Here is a 27963-nt window from a genome sequence, read left to right on the forward strand (position 1 = left end):
GGAGCACACAAAATACCAGCTCCTCTGGGACACAGCAAAGGCTGAGTGCCTACAAAAACAAATTGGAAAAATTCTCAAACCAACAATTTAATGTGTGAGCTTAAGCCCAACAAATCAACCCTCATCCCAGTAGAAGGAAGGAAATTATTAAAATCAAAGCAAGATTAAATGAATTGGAGTCCAAAAAAACTATAGAAAGAGTCAACAAAACAAGGAGTTGGTTCTTTGAAAAAATGAACAAAATTGACAGGCCCTTACCAAATCTTACCAAAAAAAGAAGGGGGCATACCAAAATAAACAAAATCAGAGATGATAATGGTAATATCACAACAGAAATTACCAAAATCCAGAGGATCATGAGGGAATACTTTTCAAACCTTTATGCCAACAAATTTGAGTATCTAGAAGCAATGGATGAATTTTTAGCCAATATTAACATACCCACACTAAACCAAGAAGACCTAAACCAACTAAACAGGCCTATTTCAAGCACTAAAATAGAAATGGCAATAACAGAACTTCCACCTAAGAAAAGCCCAGGGCCAGATGGATTCACAGCTGAGTTCTATGAACTCTTCAAAACAGAGCTCACACAAATACTCAAGTTCTTCAACGAAATTGAAAACGAAGGCTCTTAGCCAAACTCATTCTACGAAGCCTGTAAAACCCTCATCCCCAAACCAGACAGAGATACATCAAAGAAAGAGAACGATAGACCCATTTTCTTGATGAATATTGATGCAAAACTTCTTAATAAAATACTAGTCAACTGTCTACAACAACTCATCAAAAACATTACACATTATGATCAAACAGGATGCATCACAGGGAGGCAAAGCTGGTTCAACATACGCAAATCAATTCATGTAATTCAACACATCAACAGGAGCAAGGACAAAAATCACATGATTGTATCAATAGATGCAGAAAAGGCATTTGATAAGATCCAACACCCCTTTATGCTAAAAGCTCTGAAGAAACTAGGAATCCATGGAACATTCCTCAGTATAATAAAGGCAGTCAATGACAAACCCACAGCTTGTATTATACTTAATGGAGAAAAGCTAAAGCCATTCCCTCTAAAATCAGGAATGAGACAAGGATGCCCATTCTCTCCACTCCTCTTTAATATAGTATTAGAATTCCTAGCCAGAGCAATAAGGCAAGAAGCAAGCATAAAGGGAATCCAAATAGGGAAAGAGGAAGTGAAACTCTCCCTCTTTGCAGATGACATGATTCTGGATTTAAAGAACCCTATAGAATCCACTCCCAAGCTCCTTGAGCTGATTCAAAACTTTGGAAAGGTAGCAGGGTATAAAATTAACCCTCAAAATTCAACTGCCTTCCTCTACGCCAACAGTGAGAGGAACGAGGCAACAATCAGGTAAGCAACTCCTTTTGCAATAGCCTCAAAGAAAATAAAGTACCTAGGAATTAACTTAATTAAGAATGTAAAGGGCCTTTTTGATGAAAACATTAAAATCCTGAAAAAGGAAATTAAAGCAGAACTGAGGAAATGGAAAAACCTTCCATGTTCCTGGATTGGAAGAATCAACATCGTGAAAATGACAATCTTGCCAAGCCTAACTACAAATTCAATGCAATACCCATCAATACCGCAAGGTCATTCTTTAAAGAAATAGAAGAGGTAATCCAAAATTTCATATTGAATAATAAAAGACCCCGTATATTAAAAGCACTTCCTAGTCGAAAGAACACCACAGGAAGAATTTCAATACCAAACTTTAGACTCTATTACAGAGCTATAACAATCAAAACAGCATGGTACTGGCACAAGAACAGGCCTGAAGACCAATGGAATAGAACTGAGCACCCCGATATTAAACCACAGACCTATGGCCACCTAATCTTTGACTATGGAGCCAAAAAAATAGAACAACAAGTTGTGCTGGCAGAACTGGTTAAGCACCTGCAGAAAACTAAGGTTGGATCCTCATTTGTCAGCCTGTACTAGAATTAACTCCAAATGGATCAAAGACCTCGAGGTAAAAGCTGACACACTGAAAACTTTACAAGAAGGAATAGGAGACACATTAGGCCTCTTTGGCACAGATTGAAACTTTCTTAATAAGTACCCAGAAACACAACAAATCAAAGAAAGGCTGGATAAGTGGGACTGCATTAAACTGCAGAACTTTTGTATGGCAAAGGACATAGCTAGTAAATTAATTAGGAAGCCTACAGAATGGGAGAAGATCTTCACTAACCATACAATGGCCTCATATCTAAAATATTCAACAGCTCAAAAAACTGAATCATTCCAAAACTAATCTCCAAACAAACAACCATCCCATCAAAAGATGGGCCAAAGTCTTAAAGAGAGTCTTCTCTGAAGAAGAAATAAGAATGGCCTATAGACACATGAAGAAATGCTCAGCATTTCTGGTCATAAAAGAAATGCAAATAAAAACAACTCTAAGATTCCACTATGGAAAGCAGTATGGCAATTCCTCAAAAGACTAAACATAGAGCTCCTCTATGACCCAGCAATTCCACTACTTGGCAGTTACCCAAACGTCCAGAAACAAGGGCATACTAAATCCACTAGCACAACAATGTTCATTGCAGCACTATTTACCATAGCAAAGATATGGAACCATCCCATATGTCGCTCAGTTGATGAGTGGATCAACAAGATGTGGTATTTATACACAATGGAATTCTATGCTGCTGTCAAAAAAAGACAACATTGCCCCATTTGTAAGGAAATGGAAAGACTTAGAAAAAAAATCATAGTAAGTGAAGTAAGATACACTCAAAGGAATATAGGCTCAATAGTTTCCCTATTTTTCATAAGAAGTAGAAACCTTGGGCTCTCCTAGCACAGATTTTATAATAGAATAAAACCTGGATACATTAGGCCATATAGTATGAGGCTAAATGAAAGGACCTACTGGATATAGAAACAAATGCATATAATGAGTGATTGTTGTTATTTCTCTTCTCTTTTGCTGTCTCTTGGTTATCTCATATTGTCACAGTATTTCATCTTGTTATCTGATATATTGGATATATGTGTATTTGGTTATTTAAAATCAGATAGTGAAAGGGAAACCAAGATGAGTGGTAGGGGTTGGGGATGGATAGTTGGGAACCAAGATATGAGAAAAGTTATCAAGGTTTGTGAAGTAATGCACCTTCTATCTGGTGAATATAATGTAACCCTTTTATTAATTATAATAAAAGGTATGGAAAAAAGTATAATGGTATCTTAAGAACAACAAGAAAAGAAATATGATGTCAAAATCAATGTTCCTAAATTATTTAATAAAATATGCTGGGCCAAAGACTTAAAGAGAGTCTTCTCTGAAGAAGAAATAAGAATGGCCTGTGGACACATGAAGAAATGCTTGACATCTCTGGCCATAAAAGAAATGCAAATCAAAACACCCCTAAGATTTCACTTCACTCCAGTTAGAATGGCTAGGATCAAGAAATCTAATAACAACAGATGCTGGAGGGGATGTGGCTAGGAGGGATCATTACTACACTGTTGTTGGGAGTGCACATCCTTCAACCATTATGAAAAGCAGTATAGCTCATCAACTATAATTAGTACAAACCTAGGACTCTCTTAGCAGAGGATCACACTAGCTCAAATTCTAGATACACAAGGCCATATAAGATGAGGCTAAATGAAAGGACGTCCAGGATATGGAAACAAGAGCTCTATTATATGTGATTGTTTTTCTTAATGTACTATGTTACTTCTCATCTCTTTTGTTGTTCCTTGGTTATCCTCATATTGCTACAGCAACTTACTTTTTTATCTGGTACATCCTCTAAAAGTTTGTTTATTTGAGATAGGGAAGGGAAGGGGGGAAAACAAGAGGGAGGGGTTGAGAGGAGGGGAATGAGGACAAAACCATGAGAAAGGGTACAAATTTTGTGACATAATGCACCTTCTTTCTGGTGAATATAATGTAACCCTTCTATTAATTACTATAATAAAATTAACCCAAAAAATAATAAGAATGTGCATTAGAGTAATGTGATGAGCCAAAATCTGAAGATGAGAAAGCTTAAAAACACTTAAAATTAAAGCAAACATAAACAAAGATGATCACCTCATACTAAAGAACTTCATATCAAAGGAAACAATTTTCCAAGTAAAGAGACAACGTGAAAAATACTTTTTTTGTGTGGGTCATGGGGCTTGAACACTGCCTGGGTGCTGTTCTTGAGATCTCCAGCTCAAGACTACCACCCTACCCTTGAGGCAATCTCCGTTTCCCATTTTCTAGAGGTTAATTGGAGGTGAGTCCCAGGTCCTTTTGTGCCCAGGCTGGCTTTGAACCTTGATCCTCAGATCTCAGCCTCCTGGGTAGCAAGGATTTCAGGCTTGAGCCACCCTGCCGGCTTGAAAAAATACTTTTGAAGCATATGTTTTACCCAACTAATAAACAAAAAGAAACATACAAAGATAGTAGTTATCCAGTTAACAATGAGCAATAAACTTAAATAGATATTTCTCAATGGATGTTGAAAGCTCTCGCCTATAGGAGACTTAGGTTGAGTTTTGAGACTATTACTTTGAAGTCAGCTCAGTAAGGAGTTTGTGAAGTTCTCATTGTCAGTCAACAAAAGTATGGAAGTGGAGCTGTGACTTAAGTGGTAGAGTTCCAGTCAGGACAAAAGGAAAACCAAAAACGCAGTACCCTGAGATGAAGGAATAGTACTGCCATATATTCGTATCAAGCTATATCTATATTGATGTCTATGTCTTGACATTACAAAATTGACTCAGGGTCTTACACGTGCTAAATAAGGGGTCCTTATTACTAGCCCTTTTGGCTTTATTTGATGTAATACAAGCTTTCTCATTCTCTTAAAAGTGAAATCCTTCTGCCTCTATATTCTGACTATCTAGGATTATACCAATAGTTGTAATCATTCTATGATCCTACAGTTCACTATACTTGATGCAGTAAACGTACCTGCATATAATATGTACAAAAATATTTTAGATATGACATATAAAGGTACATTTGGTAGTAGTAAAACTTTTTTTAAAATGTTGTCAATAGAATAGTGACCCAATAAATATTATAAAAAATACTATGCTGGCAGGAAAAAGAAAAAATTAAACTCATTTAATTCTGAATCATGAAACTATTTCTCTTTCATTGAACAAAAGGATAAGATTCAAAAAGAGCAAATGTAAAAGCATATTTTAATACTACTATACAAGTTTATACTTATTTTATATCTTTATACAAATACTTTACCTTGATTGTAAAAGAGTGTTAAATTGATCACTCTTACTGGAAATTTTGTTCGTGTGATTTGTCGTACTGACCTATCTTTATGTTTTAATAAATTCATTCCTAAAATGTAATTTAGAAAGGAAATTCACATGAGTATTCTAATTTTTGCACAATTTCCCCCAAACTATGTTTGTCTTTATTTATATATTTATACTTTTCTTCCTGTATGATGTTGAAAAATAAGTGTTTAATTTCTATAAAGACAACTGTCATTTTCCCTTTCATGATTTAGCTAAGTCTTATTGTAGTAATATCCTTAATTTTGACTTTTACCATATCATTCTACTTTGCAAGAAATAATATTTAGAATGATACTCTTAGAATACAAAGCTTAGAATACAAATTCATCTCTTCTCCAACTCAACCGAAGTCTGTTAGCTTACCTTTTTTCATCCTATTGGTTCCAAAATTAAGAAAACTTTTACAGAATAGTCTCATCAAATGGAAAATTATAAAACATATTATTTAATAATTTCCTTGAGTTATGAAATCAGAAAGTAAGAACTATAGTAAAAAATGGTAATTCCTCTGACAAAAAAATAATTGACATAACTTAATTTAGAAATCATAGTTTAAGCTGGCCTTTCACACTTATCAGAATAGGGGGAAAGGTGGATGATAAATAGCTAAAAGTTGAAAGAACATATTTGGTACTCAAATTTATGCATATTCTGTATTCATGAAAATGTTGCTGTAAAAAAGCCGGTAAGAAGACATTTTGATACATCTGGATATATCAAATTGAGCATAATTTTATATATAGGTGATTTAGAAGACTATCTTAGATGGCACATCTAATTTAAAGAACTTAACTACCAAATTCAAACAATTTCATATAATGTAAAAGTTAGAAGATGAAGACCAAAGCAAAGGGAAAACTTTTAGCATGACAATTTCTGTAAAGATTATGTATATATATATATAGATATTTGCTATGAAATATGGCCAACTTGAAGTGATATAGGTTATTAAGGAGAAGATGGAAGGAATCCACCTGGAATCAGTAAAAAATAAAGTAGCCATTACAATATTTTAAAGAAAATGTTTAATAAAATAATATTATATATAATTTGTGACTGAATAAAATAAAATCCGAGATTATAATAGCATGTAAAAGTTAGTATTTGTTGTGCAAGTTAGTAATGGTGCAAGTATTTGTGCAAGTTAGTGTTAGGTATGCAGTCTTTAGCAGGCATCTCTCTTTAATGGACTAGTACTCTCATAAATGGAGGTTTTGAGGGGTGGTCATTTGGCTTAATGGTTGAGTGCTTGCCTAGCATGCACTAAGAGTCATTTTAGATTCCTCGGTACCACATATATAGAAAAAAGCAGGAAGTAGTGATGAGGCTCAAGTGGTAGGGCTCTAGCCTTGAGAAAGTCCAACGACAGTGCTCAGGCCCTGAGCTCAAGCCCAGGACCGGCAATAAAAAAAAAAAGATTTCAGACATCTGTCGTGTCTTTCAGCAGCATGGAAAGACATGTAAGAGTACAACATATGAGTTCAATAACTTGCTCCTACATTTTCTAGTTACTAAAATGCAACAAAATATTTCTGTAAATAGAAAAGTATTTGTTATAGCAACTTTAAGACAGTTCATATTTCTTGAATTTTTGAAATATTTCATCAAAAGTAAAAAAGTCTGCCATGAGAACTAATGAAATGTTTTTGTCATTTGATAGGATTGTGTGTTACCTTTACGTTGGTGTTCCATAGATGATTTTGTTTTTTATTTATTTTGCATAATGTAGGTAGCACCAACATGTTATTGAGCTTGTTTTAAAATGACTCATATTTGAAATTCCAGATTTTGATTTATAATTTTTCTTTTCACATTTTATAAAATACCACTATTTCATACTCTAATTTTATAAGCCTTTTTGTCATTTTCTTGTCCTTAATAACATTTTTAATAATTTTACCTTTATTCAAAATTCATTCTATTTTAATAAATATTCATTTATGTATTTTCAATGTAGTCATATTTTTAACTTTCATTTTTATTTTTATGAATTTGTATCTTTACATTTTATTTAGATCATTTTTATCCTAGCCTAATCACTAATAACATAGCCACAGGTCTGCCTGATATATTTACCAAATGAAGAAGAAAACAGTGGTATTTATTGGAAGCTCAAGCTCACACATTCCCTGCCCCCCCTCTCAGTCTCTCTGTGTATTTATGTCTCTTTCACTTTTACTATATCACACCAGGACCATGCTACAATATATCTATGATTCAAACAACTTTAAATTTCACCCTTAAAACTGTGCCTTAATAAATCTCTTTTCTATATAAAAATTCTAACCTCAGAAAATTTTATTGTATCACATAAAACAAAGACATTAACAAGTAAAATCATCATCATATTTCATTTTGTCAGCTATATTTTCTGCATTAATGAATTCAGCACAGCTTTTTAAAAATTAAAAAGCAGTTCAATCATATTGGAAATACAGATAACAAACCTGTTGCTAAAACATTGAATTTCTCATGTTTATTCTTTCTAAAAGGGTGGGTTTTAAAACCAGCAATGTCTAGCCAATATTTTTATTATATTGGGTATATCTTACTATACAATGATGTTAATAAAGAATTTTACTTATAGAATATTTGCATGCATATAAAATTGTTGAAGACATAGATCATTTGTTTCAGAATTATTCATAGAATGTAAATTTCAAGATAGACATTTCTTACGTTTGTCAGAGATATTCTTTGTAGGAGAATTGTCCTCCCCCTTTTTCATAACGCTCACAGCATTGTCTGCGAAGAGCTCTGTGGTAGTCACTAGAGAATTGAAGTATATTTCAAAATACTTTTTATGTTTATGTGTATAACACTAACTACATTTATTATGATTGGAGGCTTATAATATAGTGTCCTGAAAAATTACCAAAGCTTAGAATTGGAAGGGCATTTAGCAATCAGATAGAACTCATTGTGCTGAAATATACATTATTTAGCAACTTGATAATTACTACAAGTTGAAATAATGAAAGAATTGATACAACAATAATATTCCATAACTGCTTAGTGTTTTGTCATATAATACCATCTCTCACACAAATTTAAATGAAATTTTAAAAAAGTTAGATAGCAATTTCATATCAGGAGAATACACTAGGTTGAATGGAAGCAATATACATTTACATACACATATAACTACTACACACATACATACCATATATGTACATATCTATAGTAAATAATTTCAAGACTGAAAATACTGAATTATATTACTATTTTACTATATCTTAAATAGTGTAAATCTTGCTGCCAAGTTATTTTATTGAAAAACCAATGAAGTTAATCCATGTGATTTTTGATTATTTATTCTGTTTCATTAAAGAATAATATTTGGATATTGATTGGTATTGCATTGAATTTGTAGATAGCTTTTGGCAGTATTGCCATTTTCATGATATTAATCTTCCCAATCCAGGAGTATGGGAGGTTTGTCCATTACCTTAGACATGTTTTAATTTCCTTTTTGAGGTTTGTAAAGTTTTCATGAAAGAGGTTCTTCATTTCTTTGGAGTTGCTTTCCTGAATTTAGTCTTGCTGTTGTCACTATCAGCATATGGAAAAGCTATTGATTTTTGTGGATTAATTTTATATACTGCAACTTTGCCAAAGTTTCAGATCAGCTCAAGTAACTTGGAGTGGAGTCTATGGAGTTCTTTAAGTACAGGATCACGTCATCTCTAAAGAGAAAATTTTTACTTCTTTTCCTGATTAGATCCTCTTTATATTTACCTCTTGTCTTATTGCTATACATAGGATTTCTAACACTCTATCAAGGAGAAGTGGAGAGAGTAGACATCCTTGTTTCATTCCTGATATTAGAGGAAATGGCTTTAATTTTTCACGAGGGACTAGGGTGGTACTTCCGTAACAGATCACTTCCTAAACTAATGCAAGTCCTTGAATTCAAAGTATTACTGAACCAAAATTATTTGCACTAATTATTTGAATATATTTCCAATAAATACATTTCAATGATTGTTTCTCTTAACAGTGTTATATATATGCATATATTCCTAAATTCTTTCTCTTTTGCTGGTTATAGGGCTTGAATTCAGGGCCTGGAATTTGTCCTTGAGCTCTTTTGCTCAAGGCTGGCGCTCTATACCAGAGGGTCACTTTCAGTTTTCTGGTGGTTAAATGGAGGCAACTCTTTTTTTCTTTTTTTCCATATATACTTCATTGTAATTAATACAAGGGTTACATTATATTCACCAGACAGAGGGTGCATTACTTCACATACCTTGATATCCTTTCTCATGACTTGGTCCCCATTTTGCTCCCCACAATCCGCCTTCCCTATCTGACTTCAAATAACAAAATAGGTATATATCCAATATATCAGATAACCAGGTGAAATACTGTGACAATATGAGATAACCAAGGGACAGCAAAAGAAATGAGAGATAACACAGTACCTTAAGGACAACAATCACTCATCATATGGTTTTTCTTTCTATATCCTGGAGATCATTTCATTTAGCCTCATACTATATGGCCTAATGTATCTAGGTTTTGTTCTATTATAAAATCTGTACTAGGAGAGCCCAAGGTTTCTATTTCCTATGAAAAATAGGGAAACTATTGAGCCTATGTTCCTTTGAGTCTAGCTTACTTCACTTAATATGATGTTTTTCTAAGTCTTTCCATTTCCTTACAAATGGGGCAATGTTGTCTTTTTCTGACAGCAGCATAGAATTCCATTGTGTACAAATACCACATCTTGTTGTTGATCCACTCATCAACTGAGTGACATATGGGTTGGTTCCATATCTTTGCTTTGGTAAATAGTGCTGCAATGAACATCATTTTGTTAGTGGCTTTAGTATGTCCATGTTTCTGGACGATTGGGTAAATGCCAAGTAGAGGAATGCTGGGTCATAGAGCAGCTCTATGTTTAGTCCTTTGAGGAACTACCATACTGCTTTCCTTAGTGGTTGAAGGAGTTTGTACTCCCACCAACAGTGTAGTAGTGATCCCTCCTGGCCACATCCCATCCAGCATCTGTTGTTATTAGATTTCTTGCTCATGGACATTCTCAAAGGAGTGAGGTAGAATCTTAGCGTTGTTTTGATTTACATTTCTTTTATGACCAGAGATGTCGAGCATTTCTTCACGGGTCTATAGGCCATTCTTATTTCTTCTTCAGAGAAGGCTCTCTTTAAGACTTTGGCCCATCTTTTAATGGGATGGTTGTTTCTTTGGAGATTAGTTTTGGAGTGATTCAATTTTTTGAGCTGTTGATATATTTTAGATATGAGGCCATTGTATGGTTAGTGAAGATCTTCTCCCAATCTGTAGGCTTTCTAGTTAATTTGCTAGCTATGCCCTTTGCCATACAGAAGCTCTGATATTTAATGCAGTCCCACTTATCCAGCCTTTCTCTGATTTGTTGTGTTTCTTGGTCCTTATTAAGAAAGTTTCAACCTTTGCCAAGGAGGCCTACTCTGTCTCCTATTCCTTCTTGTAAAGTTTTCAGTGTGTCAGCTTTTACCTCGAGGTCTTTGATCCATTTGGAGCTAATCCTGGTGCAGGGTGACAAGGAAGGATCCAACTATAGTTTTCTGTAAGTGCTTAACCAGTTCTGCCAGCACCACTTATTGTCTTTCTTCTATTCTATTTTTTGGCTCCCTTATCAAAGATTAGGTGGCCATAGGTCTGTGAGTTAATATCTGGGTCCTCAGTTTTATTCCGTTAGTCTTCAGGCCTGTTTCTCTTTTTTTGTTGGTTTTGTTTTTTCTTTTCTTTTTTTTTTGCCAGTACCAAGCTGTTTTGGTAACTATAACTCTGTAATAGAGTCTAAAGTTTGGTATTGAAATTCCTCCTGTGCTGTTCTTTCTTCTAAGTATTGTTTTAGCTATATGGGGTCTTTTATTATTCCATATGAAATTTTGGATTGCCTCTTCTATTTCTTTGAAGAATGAAATTGGAATATTGATGGGTATTGTGTTGAATTTGTAGATAGCCCTCGGCAAGATTGCCATTTTCACAATGTTAATTCCTCCAATCCAGGAGCATGGGAGGTTTTTCCATTTCCTCCATTCTGCTTCAATTTCCTTTTTCAGGTTTTAAATTTTCATCAAAAAGGACCTATACATTCTTCGTTAATTCCTAGGTACTTTATTTTCTTTGAGCCTATTGCAAAAGGAGTTGCTTTCCTGATTTTTGCTTCGTCCTCTCATTGTTGTCATATAGGAAGGCAGGTGATTTTTGAGGGTTAATTTTATACCCTGCTACATTGCCAAAGTTTTGAATCAAGCAGCTTAGGAGTGGATTCTATAGGGTTCTTTAAATATAGAATCATGTCACCTGAAAAGAGGGAAATTTTCACTTCCTCTTTCCCTATTTGGATCCCCTTTATGCTTGCTTCTTGCCATATTGCTCTGGCTATGAATTCTAATACTGTATTACGGAGGAGTGGAGAGAGTTGGCATCCTTGGGAGACAACTCTTACATATTCTCTGCCCAGTGTAGCTTCGAGCTGTAATCCTCATGTCTCAGCCTCCTGAGTAGCCATGATTTCATGCCTGAGCCACGGGTGCCTGGCTCTAAAATAATTTTCCTTTCCTGCCTTCCTTTCTGTAAGTTAAAGTTTATAATTTGTTACAATGTATGAATTTACTAAAATAGTTGAGCTACATATTATATAACAAAGCTTTCAACCTCTCACTCCTGTCTATCTTACTACATTACTGACAGGCATTAATTTCACTAACAATATCAAAAAGATCAGTTAGTTTAATCAGTTCTCTGGGGAATTTTTTTGTTTATTCTGTATTTTCCATTGTGTTCATCACAATATTCATAGGCTTGAAAGCTGGTCCATTCGCTTTGAGTATTTTTTCTTTTTTTACATTTGAATTATTTAGCACAGAGACAGCACTAAAACACTTTGTTAATGTAACTATCATTTAGTGAATTTTTCTTTGTGATTCCACTAGTGGATCCTTGTTTGTTTGTGGTACTGAGTAGCACAAAGACAGGTAATTAATAGACGGATTGGCTATTCCTTGCACTTTTTAAACATGTGAATGCATAATTGAAAGCTATTACTTAGGTTGTTTTAGAGTACCCCAATAGGTACAACAAAACACAGAACCATTATTTCTAGGTAATCTTAAATTTTGACACTAATTTACTTTCCTTTTTTGTGAATTCTCTATTTCCTTGCTTGTCTATTTCACTTTAGTTCTTTGGAAAGTTATTTTACTTAAGTCTTTCCCAGTTGTTTCTACCATCCACCTTGCTTAATATGCAAACTACTTACGTTATGACAATGATTTTAGCAAAGTTTCTTTAACTGTCTTTTCCATTATTTCTTTGTTAAAATGACTTCATTTATGATTATTATTATGATAAGAAATATCTCTAGAAATGTAAATCCAGCATGAAATTGACTTGTGTAATCTGACAAAATGCGAGTAATTCTGTGCTCTTGCCTGACCATCTTTAGCAAATGTATTTATTTTAAGTAGGCCTTTCCAAACTTATAAATTCAAAAGAAAAACATGTAGTGGACAGGTAAAATGGGATATATTTTATGTATCTTCTAAGATTATTTTACAATTGTTTTTTACGAGATTATAATCTATATGGATAAGTTAATCATTAATATTTTACCTGTTACAAAACTTTGTATCTACTGTTCTTGTTAAAGCTCTATAACACTAGATAAAATAAATTGGCTAAAAATTAATTTTTTACAATTATTGTTCTTACAAGAGGGACTCCTTAATATTGTTTTAAATTCTTTCTTCATTTCCACTCTTGGGAGTGCACCTGTTAGTTGATCCATACCAATTTCTATAAATAAACATACCAAAACATTTTTGTAAGTATGAACATCCAAATATACATATGTGTTTATATAGTATTGATGCATAATATTTGCATTTACAGATTAGAGAACAACAAAATCTTACAGTTCTGAAACTGCTAGAAAGGACAGATATTACATTATTTTCAGCTTTAAAAATGTTTACCAATTAGCCAATAGATATATCTTTTCAGGAATAGGCAAAACTGAAACATATATTGTTGCTACCTGATTTCTATACAATGATATCTTTCAGAAACTTTTAAATAGTTCTAATGTTGTTATAATGACAATATAACTTTCAAATTTACAATGAAATCGTACTATTTCAGTATAATGTACTTGATGAAATGGAATTGACATTATTTTTCACAGACTAAACTGTAGTTTTCCTAGTCACAGAATTTATTAAGAGGTAGACCTTTCTTAATTTATCCAGGAATGTTGTCACTTCTCTTTAGAAAAATTTAACTGCAAATTTTGTACATTCACTGAGGAAAATGACAAAATGTTTGTTGAACTGAAAGTGAACTGAATTTGTTGAACTCTCTTGTGTTTTCTGCATGTATAAAAATAGAAATAATTTTCCAAAATTACACCAGACCTATCACTCGGTCTCTTTGACATCAATGTTTATATATTTTTATATTTTTGGCTAGAATACATTGACTAGGTTCAGTAGTAAAAAAGATATGAAAACTCATATAAGAAAAGGGATGATTAGGTTTGGTGACATGAAGTCATTGACTGCTCTTAATGTTTTCTGGATGAAACATATATTTGTGACTGGAAAGCTGTCATGATTTGAAAATTATAGAGTGGCAATTTTCTACTGTGAAGGATGAATGAACTAATGAATCATTGTTCAAACATACTGCTTACCACTAAAATGTACTACAACTCTTTTCTTCTGAGTGATACATCATTTCAAAATATGAATCAAAATATGAATAAAGAATTCATGAGTTTGATAAAAGTATAGTTTTCATACTTGAGAAAAATTATTTATTCAATACAATATACATAATTTGAAACTTAGAACCTCAGCAATTGATTTTAGTTTCTTTGTATTTTTTTCCTCTAATGGGGATACATGAATGGGTTAGAATAAATAAATATGCTTTATATAATCAGGGAACAATGAGATGGACTGAAGAAGGACCTGTTTATACATACTAGGAATTTAAAGGTATGCTCTGTAGACATTTCTGATCTTGTATATAATGTCCAAACCTTGCTTTAAGTAATTTTATTTTATTTTTCCTTCAATAATTAAAGCTCTTTTCACTCTATTAATGTATTAAACTCCATAATGTGTCATGAAATGTATCCACTTAAAATGTCTAGCCTTTTGGCGTTTTGTTTTTGTCTTGGTGCTACTTATATTAGAGCTCAGAGATCTCTGGGTTCAAGCACTCTACCACCAGCCCTATTTTCAGTCTTGGTCTGATTTTTCTGTTTAGTTTTTAAAATTTATTTTGTTGGTCCTGGGGCTAGCACTTAGGGTGTGGCTGCTGTCCCTGCATTCATCCTATTAAAGACTAGTGCTTTACATCTTTGAGCCATAGATCTACTTCTGGTTTTCTGGTATTTAATTGGTAAAGAAAGTATTATGAACTTTCCTACCTGGACTGATTTTGCACTGTGGTCCTCAGATCTCAATCTTTGGATTAGAGATGTGAGTTGCCAGCAGTGGGGTTGTCTCCTTATTTTTTATGCCTAATACTTTATGCCTAGATATTCCTGCATTGTTATTCAACTTATCTTTCTGCCATAGCTGAAATGACAGGCACATGGCATTCTGACCACATTTTTCTCTCTTCCTTTCTATGTCTCTGTATCTACTTCTTTTTTTAATCTGTCTTTGTATTCATTTCTTTCATTCTATCTTTTTTCCTAAACTAAAATTCTATAGATTCTTTGAACTTTGTACCTTAATTCTTACACCAGGGGCCTCCTAGGTTCTCAGTCCTATTGAACTGAGGTCTTCTACCAGCATTCCAAGGCCTTTGTAGAAAAGTCTATTTGTGATAAATCTCAGTTTTGATAACAATGTAAGCCAATGCCTTTAGTGATCATCTCTCATATATATTTACATATAATCTATATCTACCTTTCTTCTTCATTTTTTTTGCCAGCCCTGGGCCTTGAACTCAGGACCTGAGCACTGTCCTTTTGCTTTCTCAAGGCTACAGTCCTACCACTTCAGCCACAGCACCACTTCTGGCTTTTTTCTATGTATGTGGTACCAAGGTATCAAACTCAGGTCTTTGTGCATGCTAGGCAAGCACTCTACCACTAGGCCAAATTCCCATACCCTCATTGTTCTTTATTTTACTGGTTTTAGGATTTTTTTCTGTTGTTTATCTTTCTACATTTGATAGACTTGGTAATGGATTTCTCTATTCATTGCACTTACATTTCATTAACATGGTATGGGAAGATTGGTATTTATCATTAAATATTTTTAAATATCAGCTATACTTTCCTTAGATATATTAAAATTATTTCTCTCATTGCTTTGACTAGTGTCCTATATATGTATCTCTCTTCTAATGACTTAAATGTACTTCAACATTTGTGAATATTTTTCTTAAAGTATTTGACCTTTTGTTAACATTAATTCCCATTTGGCCTTTTAAAAATATTTTCTATGTCGAAAATCACAATCACATATTTTTTAAATATAAGATTCCTTGGAGATTTTATTTTATTTTATTTTGCCAGTCCTGGGGCTTGAACTCAGAGCCTGAGCTCCATCCTTGGGCTTTCCTCAAGGCCAACACTCTACAACTTCAGCCACTGCACCACTTCTAGCTTTTTTCAGTGTATGTGGTACAGAGGTATCGAACCCAGAACATCATGCATGCTAGGCAAGCACTCTACCACTAGGCCAAACTCCTGACCCTCCTTGGAGATTTTATAGGGACATTCTGGTTGCTACAAATGAGGCAAAACATGCAAGCTATGTTTCTCTAGGACTGGCTTACTTTGTCTAAAACAATGTTTTCCATGCCTTTTCATTTCCTTACAAATGGTATAACATCATTTATTTTTTCTGATGGATGAGTAGAATTTCACTGAAGGACATTTAGGCTGATTCCATATCTTGGCTGTGGTAAAAAATGAACATGGTTGTGCTAGTAGTTTTAGTGTAGACTTGTTTTTTGCTTATTGTGTAAATTTCAAGGAAGGAATTGCTAGGTCACAGAGTAGCTTTATGTTGTTTTGAGGACCCTCCAGACTGATTTCCACAGTGGCTGAACACGCTCACATTCCCAATAAAAGTGCAATAGAGTTTCCTGTTGGCCCACCCATGCCAGCACTTGTTATTGTCAGTTTTTTTCAGTATTGGTCATTCTAACTGGAGTAAGGTGGAATCTCAGTGTCATTTTGATTTATATTTCCTTTATAGCAGAGATATTTAACATTTTTCTTCATGTGTCTTCTACGCGTTTATGTCTAAAAGCAAACTCTCTGGTGATAAGCAAGGATTACAAATGAATTAACTGAAGTGTAAGAAATTCTGTGGAGATTGTAAATAGTGTAATTTTTAAAAGCCTAACAAAAAAAGTACCTGGAAATGACTATTTGCAAGAGGGGAGAGTAGAGCCAAAGGGAGAGGGGTAGAAGAATGAAGGAAGTAATTGGGGAGAATGTAAACAAGACTTCATCACATATACCAGAGAATTGAGAAATAAAAAGTGAACCAAAGGAGGATGAAGATACTGAAGTAATAACAGATCAAGATCCATTGTATACATAAACAATTTTATTACATAGCAAGATAAATAATGTCACCTAAAATTAAGATGAGAGAAGAATGGATTGGGAAGATGGATGACAATGTTGAAAGGGATAGTATTGTTCAAAATAAACTGTATTCATGAATTGTCCTGAATGGTCAGCTTCTTTGTATAACCACAAAAAGGTAATAAAAGTACTTTGTAAAGTAAAGTTTCCTTCAGGTTTTCAAATATGTATATGATAATTGCTCTATGCTCTTTATCTTTTGATTGTAACAAGTAAGGATTGTCTCAAATTAATTTTGTGCCCTCCATTTTCCTGTTTCAGTTTCCAGTGTATGAGTTTCTTCAAACAATTAATTATGCTAAAACATGAGTATTTTAGATATATAATGGCTCAATTTGGGGTATTGATTTTCTCTTCATGAAGAATGTGTTAGTTTTTTTCTGTGAATTTGTTTAGTAATTTGGCCGGATTCTTTTACAGACTATTGTTATACTTGTGAGATGAAAAGGTGTTATTTTCCATGAGCAGAGTTTGGTATGGACACGCCAATTTTATTCTAAATTTGGTGTCAGTCCTGAGGTTTGAACTCAGAGCCTAAGTGCTGTCCTTGAGTATTTTTGCTTAAGGTTTATGCTCTACCGCTTGAGCAACTTCGTTTTTTAATGGTTAATTCAAATAGGAGTTTCAAAGACTTTCCTGCTAAGGATAGCTTTAAACTGTGATTCCCAACTCTCAGTCTCCCAAATAGGTACTATTACAATTGTTAGCCACCAGCATTTGGCATCACAGTCACTTTTGAATGAGTGTGGTTTATAAAGTTATATCACTTAGGTTCCTCCCCATATATATCTTATATTGTCTCAGTCCTTTTGTGTCAGACCAAAACTCAAAGATTATTTTTCTAACACAGCTACTCCAAGACTAAAAACAGTAGTATAATACCTAAACATTCTCAATTAAAAATTCCTACTTCAGCTGAGATATTATTACTATGCTTGACAATGTTAATGCACATAGGGAATGGTTAGGTAATGCAATACTGCTAGTTTTCTTTTATCATTTAAATCATTCACCCTAGGGGCCAGGAGTTTGGCCTAGCGGTAGAGTGCTTGCCGAGCATGCACGAAGACACGGAATCTATTCCTCCATAGATAACAAAAAGCCGGAAGTGGTGCTGAGGCTCAAGTGGTAGAGTGCTAGCCTTGAGAAAGTCCAAGGACAGTGCTCAAGCCCTGAGCTCAAGCCCAGGACTGGCAAAAAAAAAAACAACAAACCACAAAAAACAAACAAACAAAAAAATCATTCACCCTTTCTATTTTTGTAAGTCAGAGCAACTTTCTACCTAATCTGGATGTAGAAAGTGAATAATATAGAATTATATATTGTTCAATAATTTTCTAATATTTGATATGGAAAATAAAAATATATAATTTTCACTTTTAACAAAAATAATAGTGTATAATTATATGAGTGTACACATGAAGACTTTTCCCATGGCACAATATTACATAGGAATCATTGCTATCAAAAACACATTAATTAAATTCCATATAAGATAAATGATAAAATTAGATGTATTTTTCTTACCAGAAATAAATTTTGGTAGTTTCTGTAATTTGCATTTTAACAAATGCTGTTCCAAAGCACCTCTCAAATATTCTAGATCATTCTCTATAAAAAATAAACATATTTTTATACAGTTAGTGTTAATTATAATAGGAATATGAAGTGTATATGTATGTGACACTATCTCAATTAGATTTTATTAATGTATAGATTGCTAAATCACTGAGCATGAAAATTATAATGAAGCATATAAATTATCAATTAATTTATATTACAAGTCAGAGAGCTATCTTAGTATACTGGGGCTTAAATATTTACAGATTAGGATAACACTGTATTATCAAATGATAATTAAATTGTCATACAATTATTTTCTATTCAATAAGTTTCTTCCCTCCTCCTTTTTTCACTTTTACTGTTTTAGCCCTCTCTTTTCTCAGTTTTTAACTTATCAGTCATATCTCTAAAAAGAGTTTTAAAGCGATCTGTAAATTTACAATATACTTTTACACTTAATAAAAGTTCTTTTTGTAAATTTCTTTTCCACTTTTAATTATAGTCAGGCTTTATAGAAGAAAATGTATTATTAATCCACAAATATGTAATGTAACTGTTATTTCCAACAGTTTTTATGTGCTAGAATAATAGACAAGAATGGTGAAAATGTATACTTTTACTAGTTATTTTTATATTGAAAACTACATGAAATTAGATAAAATCATATACATCAAATAGTTTCAGTTTACTGACTTTTTCTGTTTTGCTTTATATTTGATTTTTGGGATTTCTTCTTACTAGTCAAGCATTCATTACATTATTCAAACTCCCAGATGGTTTTACATTTAATTGATTTTGGTAGGAACTCACTTTTTTTTTTGGCAGTCCTGAGATTGAGCTCAGGGCCTGAGCACTGTCTTTGGACTTTCTCAAGGCTAGAGATCTACCATTCAAGCCTCAGCACCACTTCCAGCTTTTTTCTACATATGTGGTACCAAGGAATTGAACCCGGGTCTTCGTGCATGCTAGATAAGCACTCTACCACTAGGCCTAACTCCCAGTTCAGGACCTCACTTTTGCACAAGGTACATATTGGAAAATAATCCTCCTACCTTTGCCTCCTTAGTAGTTCTTATTTATTTACTTACTTATTTAGGTATGTTGATTGTGGGGCTTGAACTGTCCCTGAGCTCTTCAGCTCAAGGCTAGCGCTCTACCACTTGAGCCACAGCACCACTTCTGGTTTTCTGGTAGTTAATTGGAGATAAGAGTCTCATAGACTTTGGTGCCAGACTGGATATGAACCACCATCCTCAGATCTCAACCTCCTGAGTAGCTAGGATTACAGGTGTGATCCACCACACCTGGCTCCTCCTTAGTATTTCTGTCCGTACCAACATGAGAGACTTATTTTAAAGTTTAAGATAGGTAATGTTGGTTTTTTTGGGTGCATTTGTTTTAGGGATGTTGCAATAGGGCATGCCTCTAACCCTATTTGAGAAGCTTAGAAAAGTGTTGGTCTAATTGTAAATACTTATGTCCAAATAAATTAAGACAGTTCTCTTATCTGTAATATAAATTATTTGAAAATTTATACATTGCAGCATTATTCTCATGTTCAGTGAACTTGAACAATTGATACATTCATTAGTAAAGTAATTGTGATATCATCATACATTTAAAAAACCTTGTATTTGTGAATAACAAGTACATGAAGAGGGATTCTATTGTTACATGTCCTCGCATATTTACACAATATGACAACCAACTTCAGTCTCTTTTTTTCCCCCAAGAGGTGTACTTATAGTTGTAAACAATCTATTTCAAAAGCATTCAGTATCCTTTATCTTCCATAACAGCCCTACCTTTCCTAATAATCCTTATCCATCTACAGGGTCCATTTCTTTCCTGATCTCACTTTTGATGGGGAAAAGCAATGCTGAAACAGTTTTCTAGGCTTTACTTCCTTGTGGCTAAATATGAAGCTAAGAATAAAACTCAGAATATAAATAACTTAAAATAGTATTTTTTAAGATTCTGTTTATAAATGTATCAGTTTATAATTTGATCATTTCTGGAAAGTATACCCCTTGATATTTAACATGTTTTTCTCCATGGGTGTAAGGTCACTTATAATCAAATCACTTATATAAATTTAATATTGCTGTTGAAAACAGATGTTTGGTTAGCTCCTAAGAGTTACACACACACACACACACACACACACACACACACACACACACACACACACAAATGAAATGTATTTACTCCAGTCTCAGAGACTAGTTCTTTGTGTTTCTCCCTTGTAGATGGAATATTGGAATATTTCACTGGTAATTTCTCAGAATTAAATCCTTCCATGGGGAATTCAGAGCAGTGAAAATAAATTTCTTACCATAGGTTTGAAAATGCCAAACCAGCTGACAGGATCAGATCACTTTTTAACTGGTACTGACCTTGGCTTACTATACTCTGCATCACAAAGTCCTTTAAGATTCACAGGTTCTAGAATTTTGTCAATGACATTTTTGCCAAGACATAAGACTCACTCATGTCATGTGGTTCCACATGTGATTATATGGGATCCTATGTCTGTGTTTTACATCGTGAAGCTGAGGTGTAAGCCCAAGTAAAAGCACAAGTGGAGCTGGAACTTAGTCTAAACTTAGGAGGTGACTCAGTTTATGTAGTTTCTTTGTTCATCCTTTTCTCTCTCACACTGCTTGTTGATGTCAATGATTGGGAATTGCTACTCTCCTCCATTCTCTGTAAGTGCATAGTGTGATCAGTTTTTTGTTTTATCAGTATTTCTATTAAAAACATACAAAATTTTGTATATCCTTCAAGAGCTGAGGCAGTAACTCTAAATTCACAACTACTGTAGTGTCTTTCATTGCACCTGGAACTCTTACACTCTGTTGAAACATCTGCTACCTCCTCCTATACCTTCAGCCTTTTCCTGACAACTACACAGCCTCCTCCAATCATAAACTCAGTCCTATCTATATCGTAGCAACTCTAGAGCCTCCTTAGTCTCAGCCTCCTTCCATGTCATTGCTGTCACCTCCCCTCAGCCTTTTCCTACTTCTGCCCTGTCATCTTAGCTTTAGCCTTCTCCTGAATTTCTGATTGCTCTTTGGATGTCTCAGTCTTGTCAGACATATGGCTGCTTCAGCTAAAACTTAGCTCTGCATATATTGAAGCCCCAGGTATGACACCCAACTTGTCCTCTATTTCTCTGCAAATTCCATATTATTCTTTTTCATAATTAAGTAAAATTCTGTTTTACATTAATACATACATTTTCATGACCCATTCATTCGTTATAAGGAATCTGGCCTTTTTCCTATGGAAACATGACCATAGTGAATAGAATACAAATAAACAAATCTATTATTTGCTGTCTAGTATTCCAGCGGTATCACTGGATTTGTGTTCTATGTTTATTTTTTTGAGGATATCCAAAGTAGCCCATGCAGTAGTTTACATTCTAAGCAACAGTATAATAGGACTTCTTTTCCCCAACACCCAACCCCTCCCAAAATTTATTGTTCACATTCTTCACTGTCATTCTTACTGGGGTTAGATGGAATCACAACGCTGTGTTAATATGAGATTTTTATGGCAACATATGATTTCTTTATGTGTTTATTGGTCATTTTTACTTCTTCTGATAAGTTTCTATTTAGCTCGCAGTCACTAATTGGGTTTTTAATTCTTTGAGGGTTTAGTTTCTTGAAATCTTTGTGTATTTGATATTAGGCCTTTATCAGTCATATAGCTGGCAAAGACCTCCTATCCTGTAGGTTGTAAATTTATTCTAGTAACTACATCCTTAGCCATGTAGAAACTTTTAGCTTGATGCAATTATATTTATCACTTTGTCCCACAAGTCCTCTGGGCTGTGTTCACTTTATCATTTTTTTCTTTCTTTCTGAGTTACTTCCAAAGACTTGTCTGTGCAACAACCCATAGTATTTCTTCTATTTAGTTGAAATAGAAGAAATTGCTGTAACTGAGCTGTATTTTTAATATCAATTATTAACTTTTTCAGGTCTAAGCTTTCTGATTGGATCTGACATGTATTTCATTATAAATAGTTCTTTATTGAACTTATGATTTAGAATATTAATTTTCCCCTTAGTATTATTAAATTTTTTGTCTTAATGTTGATTGTGAGTAGCAATACAATATTACTAATTATTACTTTATACATTATTAATATCATACAATGGCTATAATTATTGATATTTAATACTGTTAATAATTAATATCAATTAATTATTTGTATTTGAGTTAATTTTCAAGTATTATGAAATTTCCATTAGTTTGTTTTTCACTAATGTAAGTACAAGAAGTGATATTAACAAAATTTACAATATTATTGATTTGTGGGAGGTGAAAGGATGCTAGGGTTCAAATTGAGGGACTGCTAATGTTTAGCTTCTTTCACTCATGTCTCCAGTGCCAGTTTAGTATTGGTTAGTTGTAGATCAATAACTCACAGATTTCTCTACACAGACAAACTTGAATCTTGAAATCTATGCTTTCTCAGGTAGCTAGGACAAGGAGCCATTAACACTGCTCAGCTTTTGTTGTTGGCTTTTTTGCAGTTCTTGATTTCTTTACATGTTTCATTTTCTCTCTGACATGTTTGTTTTAATTTGAAAGATTCTCTGTAGTATTTCTTTTATGTTAATTGTATTTTATTGTCAGGATAATGTATAGAGGGGTTATAGTTACATTCATCAGGTAATGGGTACATTCATTTTTGAACACTGTACCACTTTCTCATGTTTTAGTCCCCCTTTCTCCCCTCTTATCCCCCCCAACCATAATTTTTCCCCTTTCCTTTCCCTATTTCAAATAAACAAATAAACCATACCAGGTAACAAAATCAGATACTGTAATCACATGAGATTAAACATTTGGGGAAAAAAAGAGAAAGAAAATAACTTCACCGAGTACATTAAGAACAATAGTCACATAGATAAAACTCTTGTTTCCATATGCTAGAGTTCATTTCATTTAGGCTCATCCTGTGGACCATATAAACATAGCTTTTGAGTTATTGTGATCTTCTGCTGGAATAATCCCAGATGTGTACTAATTACAAGTGAGAGAAGTCATGCAGCCTATGCTCCTTTGGGTCTTTCCATTTCCTTATGAATGGGGCTAGGTAATTTTTTCTGATGGCAGCATAGAGTTCCATTGTATAAACACATCTTTTTTTATCCATTCATCTACTCAGGGACATCTGGGTTGGTTCCATATCTCAGCTATGGAATTATGCCGCAAGGAACATCATTGTGCTGGTAAGTTTAGGATGCCCTTGATTCTGGAGATTTGGGTAAATGCCAAGGAGTGATTTTGCTGGGTCATAGTAGAGTTCTTTGTTTAGTAAACACCATACCTCTGTGATATTTTCCCAGGCAATATCATGAATGTCAAGATTCTTCCCATTCTGTTTATAGTTATTGAAATACTTTCACAAAAATATTCTCATAGTTTGGGGATAATTATTCCCATTATCTTGATTACTATAAATCTTTGACTATGCTAGAGAGTTACAAAAATGTTAGTCCTAATGAGTTTTGCATTATATATGTTTTTCAAATTATCAATAGTGCTCTCAGGGAAAGCCAGCTCAAATATTCCTAGTATGGAAGTGTGTTTATATTTCCTTGCTATTTTTTCTATTTTTTTAAATTTGCACACTTCATTTTATTCATCCACACATACAAACATTGGAAACAAGAATAAAGAACATATGGCTTTTGTACATTTAGCACCATGAAACAGCCAGTGCACTTCCTTGCTATTTTTTCCATATATTTTTATTGTAATTAATAGGAGGGTTACATTATATTCACCAGATACAAGGTGCATTGGTTCACAAACATTGATACCCTTTCTCATGTCTCGATCCCCATTTCTCTCTCCCCACCCATGCCCCTCATCGTGTTTTCTTCCTTTCCTTTTCCGACTTCAAATAACCAAATATGCATATGTACAATATATCAGATAATCAGGTGAAATACTGTGACAATATGAGGTAACCAAGGGACAGCAAAAGAGATGAGCGGTAACATAGTACATGAAGAACAATAATCACTCATCATATGGCTTTTGTTTCTGTATCCTGGAGGTCCTTTCATTTAACAACATGCTATATGGCCTTATGAATCTAGGTTTTGTACTATTGTAAATCTCTGCTAGGAGAGCCCAAGGTTTCTACTGCTTATGAAAAATAGGGAAACCATTGAGCCATGTTCCTTTGAGTCTGGCTTACTTCACTTAACATGATTTTTTCTAAGTCTTTCCATTTCCTTACAAATGGGGTGATGGAATTCTGACAGCAGCATAGAATTCCATTGTGTATAAATACTACATCTTGTTGATCCTCTCATCAATTTAGGGGCATCTGGGTGGGTTCCATATCTTTGCTATGCTAAATAGGGCTGCAATGAACATCATTGTGCTAGTGGCTTTAGTATGTCCTTGTTTCTGGACGATTGGGTAAATGCCAAGTAGAGGAATGCTGGGTCATAGAGCAGCTCTATGTTTAGTCCTTTGAGGAACTGCCATACTGCTTTCCTTAGTGGTTGAAGGAGTTTGTACTCACACCAACAGTGTAGTAGTGATCCCTCCTAGCCTCATCCCTTCCAGCATCTGTTGTTATTAGATTTCTTGATCAAGGCCATTCTAACTGGAGTAAGGTGGAATCTTAGAGTTGTTTTGATTTGCATTTCTTTTATGGCCAGAGATGTCAAGCATTTCTTCAAGTATCTGTAGGCCATTTCTTATTTCTTCTTCAGAGAAGACTCTCTTTAAATCTTTGGCCCATCTTTTAATGGGATGGTTGTTTCTTTGGAGATTAGTTTTGGAGTGATTCAATTTTTTGAGCTGTTGTATGGTTAGTGAAGATCTTCTCCCACTCTGTAGGCTTTCTAGTTATTTTGCTGGCTATGTCCTTTTCCATACAGAAGCTCTGCAGTTTAACGCAGTCCCACTTATCCAAACTTTCTCTGAATTGTTGTTTCTTGGTCCTTATTAAGAAAGTATCGACCTGTGCCAAGAATACCTAGTGTATCTCCTATTCTTTCTTGTAAAGTTTTCAGTGTATTTGCTTTTACCTCTAGGTCTTTGATGCATTTGGAATCAATTCTGGTGCAGGTGCTTAACCAGTTCTTCCAGCACCACTTGTTGAAGAGGCTGTCTTTCTTCCATTCTAATTTTTTGCCTTCCTTATCAAATATTGGGTGGCCATAGGTCTTTGGGTTAATATTTGGATCCTCAGTTCTATTCCATTGGTTCAGACCTGTTTTTTGCCAATGCCAAGCTGTTTTGGTCACTATAGCTCTGTAATAGAGTCTAAAGTTTGGTATTGAAATTCCTCCTGTGCTGTCCTTTCTGCTAAGCATTGTTTTTGCTACATGGGGTCCTTTATTATTCCATATGAAACTTTGGATTGCCTCTTCTATTTCTTTAAAGAATGAGATTGGGATATTGAGGGGTATTGTGCTGAATTGGTAGATAACCCTTGGCAAGATTGCCATTTTCACGATGTTAATTCCTCCAATCCATGGGAGGTTTTTCCATTTCCTCCATTCTGCTTTAATTTCCTTTTTCAGGGTTTTAAAGTTTTCATCAAAAAGGTCCTTTACATTTTTAGTTAATTCCTAGACATTTTTTTTCTTTGAAGCGATTGCAAAAGGAGTTGTTTTCCTGATAGTTGCCTTTTTCCTCTCATTGTTGTTAGGTGCTCAGGTGCCAGAGAGAGGCTTTTTCTCCACGGTGGCTCTGAGCTGCTATTGCCGCTCCATGCTGTCTTCTTCCACCAGTTTTCTGCCTTTTTCCTCTCTGATTGAGATCTCTGTGGTGCTACAGCTTACTTAGGATTGATCTTTGAGTATGAACTTTCCCCTACAATGCCAGAACTGGTATCTTGTTGAGAGTTCAGAAAGACTCACACTGAACTGCCTCCATCTTCTACCTATCTCTTTGCTTGCTATTTTAAAGCTTATTGTTTGAAAACGAAATAAAACATTTCTACTGCCTTTTTCAAATACTTTTTTCTTGATCATGTCCTAGCTTCAGCTTTAGCACGTCATAATTCTTTATTATTTTAAATATATTATTCATTATTACATATTAACTATTTTAATGATAAGCAAGGCAGCAAAGTTGCCTGAATGGCAATGATTTGTTCTATAATTACAACTTATTACATAAAATATGGAAATGGTAATGAACATATGTTCTCAAGGAGCTAATCATATGTATCATATATTTTACTACCACTTCCCAAAATTCATAATGAAATCAAATATATTCAATATATACTAAGCATTACATTTATTTTTCTTTTTTTTAATACCAGCTCTAGTGTTTGAACTTTTAGCCGCAAATATGATAGATCAGTGCTATACCACCTGAAACATGATTTTCTTCCTGAACATTACATTTTTGTTATTGCATAAGCATTTTATAATTCACAAATGTATATTGATGTAGCTGGGATAGCTCTTTTTTTCCATTTAGTGTGGTTATACTGTGTAAAACTTCCAGTATCATATAGTTTTAATAATTACAATCCTTAGACTTTGTTCCATTCTTCTACTGTTTTCAAACAAATTTCTATGTACTTACCAACAACTTTGTCTAATTCAAACAATGATATTATATCACTAATTGATGGATTTAATAGTATAGGACTTTCAGGTGTATCTTCAAGTTCTGCAGCTTCTTTTTGTTTATCTGTAAAAAAGAGATTTCTGAATTTATTCTTATGTTAAAAAGGTAAAAAATATATTTTTAAGCCATTTATCTCTTTTACATTATAATTTAATATGCTAGTATTCAATTGGGTGCAAGTAAGAAAAACAATATTTATACACTTATAAAATGACAAATATTATACTATGTAATTATTGTATATTATGTCAGCCATAACAACAATTGAAAATAAGTTTTATTTCCTTTTACAAAATACTGAAAATAAGACTTAAAGATAATTTTATATTGTAGTTCTATGGTCATTAAACGAAGAAACACAATTATTTTCTTTATATATGTTTGTGATCTACATAAAGGTAAGCTCAAATATCTGTTGTGAATGAGTGTTCAATGAGTGAAATGAGTCTACTGATGATCAGGCAGCATAAACAACCAAGGTAAACTGGATGTAACTGTTTTACTAAAAGAAATTGCTCTCACTAATTTCTGGAAATTGCAACACTGATGTTATGAAGTGTTAGAAATTTTAAAGAAAACTTAAAGCTCTATATATTCACAAGAAATCTCAAGATTCAAAATATAAGCAACTTAAACATTTTAATCATGTTTGTAAGGCAAAAATATCCACTTAATACCATAGAATTGCTTTACAAAAGATTAATTGTAATATATCATTTAGTGTGAGAGCTAATGACTGATATATCCCTTTGAACCACTATATTCCTAGTTAATCTACATCAACAAGGAACACCAAAGCAATTTGTATTGTATCTCCCAG

General features: G+C 33.7%; 1 protein-coding gene across 1 annotated transcript in view; it reads right to left on the minus strand.

Moving 5' to 3' along the window:
• LOC150058669 (coiled-coil domain-containing protein 7-like) overlaps positions 1 to 27963 on the minus strand; it is a 263512-nt gene that overhangs the window by 47057 nt on the left and 188492 nt on the right. The window contains exons 26-30 of the mRNA XM_090339663.1: positions 27099 to 27206; positions 18471 to 18554; positions 13034 to 13117; positions 7988 to 8077; positions 5250 to 5348 (exon numbers count right to left, since the gene is read on the minus strand). Coding sequence (XP_090195789.1) covers positions 5250 to 5348; positions 7988 to 8077; positions 13034 to 13117; positions 18471 to 18554; positions 27099 to 27206 — 465 coding nt within the window. The remainder of the gene's footprint in view (positions 1 to 5249; positions 5349 to 7987; positions 8078 to 13033; positions 13118 to 18470; positions 18555 to 27098; positions 27207 to 27963) is intronic.

Source organism: Megascapheus bottae, chromosome 9, assembly GCF_031878675.1.
Source record: "Megascapheus bottae isolate mThoBot1 chromosome 9, mThoBot2.hap1, whole genome shotgun sequence".
Classification (NCBI taxonomy): domain Eukaryota; kingdom Metazoa; phylum Chordata; class Mammalia; order Rodentia; family Geomyidae; genus Megascapheus; species Megascapheus bottae.